At 27.6% G+C, this 4,723-nt stretch overlaps 1 protein-coding gene across 1 annotated transcript; it reads right to left on the bottom strand.

The window, feature by feature from the left end:
- Window positions 1–1,926: 1,926 nt before the first annotated feature.
- Window positions 1,927–3,206, bottom strand: LOC124909557. The gene is made up of 2 exons (XM_047450227.1): window positions 2,787–3,206; window positions 1,927–2,235 (listed from the first exon to the last, which is right to left on the bottom strand). Exons 1-2 carry the CDS (start codon window positions 3,204–3,206, stop codon window positions 1,927–1,929), a joined length of 729 nt encoding a protein of 242 aa, XP_047306183.1.
- Window positions 3,207–4,723: the final 1,517 nt, after the last annotated feature.

Raw genomic sequence — 4,723 nt, 5'->3', positions numbered from 1 at the left:
GCTAGTTTGTCGAGGGATAAGATGAGATATTAATTGAAAAACAAAAAAAATATTTGTGGTTAAATATATGAATGAGATTGTTGGTCTACCGAAGAATTTAAGTTAAAGAGGTTAGTGATATGATGAGATTGTTGATTTGACAAAAGTGAAATTAAAATATGTTGGTACTGTTGAGATAGTTGGGTGCAAAATTGAGATTACGAGATTAGTAATATGAGATGTCTATTATGTAAAAAATGATACTTTTAATTGACCAAGAAATGAGGGTAAAATCGGTGAACTAATGAGAAAAAAGTTAAATAAATTTCTCCATATCAAATTTGTTATCAATTTTCTCTTTTTGATGAATAACAAAAACAACGTTGAATGAGAAGAGTAAGATAATCATTAGGTTTTCACAACCATTTAAGCCCTTTATGTTCAGACCATAGATATTGTCGATGGAAAAGATGATGATGGCGATGAAAACAATAATGATGACGACGATAAAGATGTGAGTATTGTCTATTTCAACTTTGTAAATGTAAAATTTATTTATTATAAGGGCATGCTAGTTGATTTAATGAGAATTAATTCTTTTAAAAAAAACACAATTCTAGATAGTTATGATCCCATTTTCACTTAATTGTTCTTGTTGATAATTAAATTAAAAAGTTTTGTCTTTTTAAATAAGTTTTTTTCAATTAAATTAAGTAAAATGTTTAATTATCAATAATTATAAATAATTTACCTTTATGGCTCTATCAACAATCAAGTAACATACAACAATTTGAAATGAAATGTGCTTATTGAAAAAATCTAAATATTTTCAAACAAAAAAAGCATAAAGAATATAATGTCAAACTAAACTAAATTATTCTTATAATGTCACATCTTATCTAACATAATTGTCATCCATCAAATCATTTATATTGACAAAATAGTATTTTTATCTTTAATATATCTAGCACATTAAATTATAATAACCATTGCTAATTTGAAACTATTTACTAATATAAATGCATCTATTTATATGATATTTCACTTATATAACTATTTACTTAACAATAATAATAAAATGGGTTGTAATTAAAAAAACAACATGAATAATGATCTAGAAAAAAATAAATAAATTATATTTCAAAAAAAATCATTATATCAATTGAAACAAAATTCACTTTATAATTTTATACAAAAATAACACGCAATTTATCGATTAACTATTTTTTTCACATCTTTCCTTCCACTTATAACGTTTTTAACGAGAATTTAACCTATGATATTTGGTAATTTAAGGACACTTAAGCTACATATAATAAAATGTTAATAGGATAATTGTGACACAAAAATAAATTATTAGTATTTTGCGATCAAATATATTTTTTAGGTTAATACTATATATTCTACGAATCATAACTATTCACTTAAATATATGTATTATTAGTAAGAATAGAATGTGCGAGATCTTACAACCTTTTCTACTTAATCTACCCTTGGTTGAATTCAAAATAAAATTTCAAATAACCCAATTAAGTATTAGTTAATTTGACAAAAAAGTTCAGGTTATAAATAAGTTAGCTCATACAAATATTTGTTTATAGAATCTGAATGTGATAAATATATGATTTTAATTCCAAACTTAATAATGAGAAAGTAATATGGAAAAAGATTGAAGAACGTATTAATACTCAAGTTAAAATGTGAAATAAAGTCACTTAAAATTTGTATATGAAATAGTCTATTTACAATTTAAATTGTATATTATTGTACATTTTTATTTTGAGTGTTTTCATCCATTTTATTTTAAGAATGCAACTAGTATAAGAAGTTAAAATTAGGGTTTCATTTGGTTTTGAGCAGGGACGGATCCAGGATTTTAACTTGGGATGACTTGAATTTAATGTAATAAATAATATAAATATATATGTATGAAAAATATTATAATGTTTAAATAAGTTGAGTTATACGAGATTTTATAACATAAAACTCATCTATAATAGAATCTACATTTATATCTTTAGCTAAATCTCGTTCAATATAGAATGTCAAGCAGTCGGCAAGAAAATCATCTTCCATTTTATTGCGAAGTTCCGTCTTCACCTTCTTCATTGCTGAAAATGATCGCTCAGTAGTAGCGGTAGAAACAGGTAATGTTAAAACAAGATGAATCAATCTAGTCAACATAACATAAACTTTTGATCTTCCACTCTCGGTCAATTGTTGACACAACTCAACAAGTGTAGAAACCTTCAAATTCTGCATCACATCAAGTTTATAATGTACCAATTCATACTTCAAAGCAATAATGTCTTGTTTTGTGAAATCTTCGGGATAAAACTTCGTTGCAAGCTTGCAAATATCATCACTATTAAATGAGTCAAATGAATTTTTTGGGTCTAAAGATGTACTAAGAGAAAGAAGTTTTACTGATGACTCATTAAAACGAGTATTTAATTCCATCAAAATGAAGTCAATTCCAGCATTAAAAACATCAAAGTGGTAATGATGCTCAACTGTATTTTGTTGTCGAGAACGGCCGATCTTTTGTAGACAATCAAGGTCGGGAACATCAATTTCATTTTTGAACAAAACATTTTAACTTCATCAAAAAATTCTCTCCACCCGCATTCTCTAAGTTTTTGAAGGCTAATTTTGGTAGTAGAGACAAATGTAATAGCAGCTAGAATGTCTTGAGATTTTCTTTGAAGGAGTTGACAAAGAATATTTGTTATTCTCATAATCTTATGCATTAAATGCAAGATGAAAACAAATTCAAAGTTAGCCATATTTCTATAAATCCCCCGAACTTCGGCCTTAACTCTTCCATTTGGAGAATGATCACTAAGAACTTCAAAAACTTTGCAAGTTGCAGCATATATACTTATTAAACTTTTGACTGAGTCATAGTGAGAACTCCAACGAGAAGCTCCTGCTCGTTGTAAATTACCAATCTGATTTACTCCAATTCCAAAACCACATTCACTAGTTGCTAACATATGATTAATTTCGTTCCTTTGTGCAATATGTAATTCAGCAATGCGCTTAGTAGAAGAAGTGACACAGTTAACAATATTATCCAAATGGGAAAAGAATTCGCAAATAACACTGACCTCCTTAGCTGCAGAAACCAATGTGAGTTGTAATCGATGAGCAAAACAATGAATATAGTAAGCATATGGACAATCTCTAAGAAATAATGCCTGAAGTCCATTCCATTCGCCACGCATATTACTTGCACCATTATATCATTGGCCTCTCATTTTATTAACTTGGAGATCATGTGAACAAGAATATTTGATATCTCTTTTTTTAGATTTAATGAAGTAGTGTCACTAACACTTTTGATGGCGAAAAATCTTTCTGTTAAAATCCCAAGATTATTCACAAACCTTAAGATAATGGTCATTTGTTCATGTTTAGATATATCTCGTGCTTCATCAACAAAAATACAAAAGTATGTATCTCCAACTTCTTCACGAATAATTTGACGTATGTCTATTGGCCATAATATGTAAAATTTCCTTCTGAATATTTGGAGCAATATATTGTGCATTTTTTTGGAGCATTTTCAAGTACAACCTCATCAATTTGTGTACTCATTGTTGCAAAAGTCTTCACTAATTCAAGAAAATTCCCACGATTAGATGAAGTTGAAGATTCATCATCACCTCTAAATGCACAACCTTGAAGTGCTAACCAACGAACAGTTATAATTGAGGTTCTTAAACGCAAACGATTTTTCTCCTTTTCCTTTTCCTTTTTAGATTGAGATTGAATCACATTATCAATATGTTGTGTAGGCTTCATCAAATTTTCAGATTTTCTCTCATACATAATATGCGTCGAAGAAGCTGCAAAACCAATATGACCAAGAAACGCACATGTTTTTCCTTGGTTTACCCTTTTCCAGTTGTCAAATCCTCCATTAACCAATGACGATATATTGGACAAATTAAGATCATTTGAAAGAGAAAACAATAGAAACAAAATGCCTTATCTGTTGAAGATGAATACTCCAACCAATGAAATTGATCGAACCATTTTTTATTAAACCGACGATTTTGACTTTCAAATTTTGTACTCGGATACTCCAACATATTTGGTTGATAAGCTCCATATTTAAATAAGAACGACGTATCTCATCTCATACATTAACATCATATTCACATATGTGTTTTCTTTTTCCCGGATCTCGTTCAATAGAATTAGAAGATGAAGTTTGAACACTTTCACTAGATTGATTTTGGATTGTAGAGGCCGCAAATGGAGAACTTTCATTAGTTTGACGATCTCTTTTTTTAAAGAATGAAGATATCAATGTCTTTCCTTTCTTTGAAGCAGATTCATGTTCCATTTTTTATATACTTATACACAATTTTCAAGATGAAATATTTTATCAAACAATTATAATGTAAGATCGAAAAAAACATTAAAAAATCCAAGTAAATATTTAATCGAATAATTAATGATTTAGAGTACAATAAAAATGTAGAAAAAAGTAATATTAACATGATAAATTCTCAAAATTCTACATTAAATCAAACATACATAAATCAATTATAAATATGATATATATGTACTTAAATTGACAATTATACAATTAAAAACATGAGAATTAGAAAAAAATATATATTAAAAAAAAGAATGTTACCTCTAGAATATGTTTGTTTGCAAACCACTTATGATGATATTAAAAAGAAAATCAATTGTGAAACTATGGAAGAATGATGATATATAAAATAAT

This window comes from Impatiens glandulifera, chromosome 7 (genome assembly GCF_907164915.1).
Source record: "Impatiens glandulifera chromosome 7, dImpGla2.1, whole genome shotgun sequence".
Taxonomy (NCBI): Eukaryota; Viridiplantae; Streptophyta; class Magnoliopsida; order Ericales; family Balsaminaceae; genus Impatiens; species Impatiens glandulifera.
Note: the sequence above shows the minus strand (reverse complement) of the source record. Positions and strands in the feature narration are given on the sequence as shown.

What these genes read in the sequence shown, in the direction of transcription:
- LOC124909557 (XM_047450227.1), bottom strand. Translation starts at nt 3,206, where the DNA reads ATGCGTGGCGAATGGAATGGACTTCAGGCATTATTTCTTAGAGATTGT. An exon ending in ATGGAAGAGTTAAGGCCGAA is followed by an intron (nt 2,236 to 2,786) that starts GTTCGGGGGATT and finishes GATGTGATGCAG; the next exon opens with AATTTGAAGGTTTCTACACT.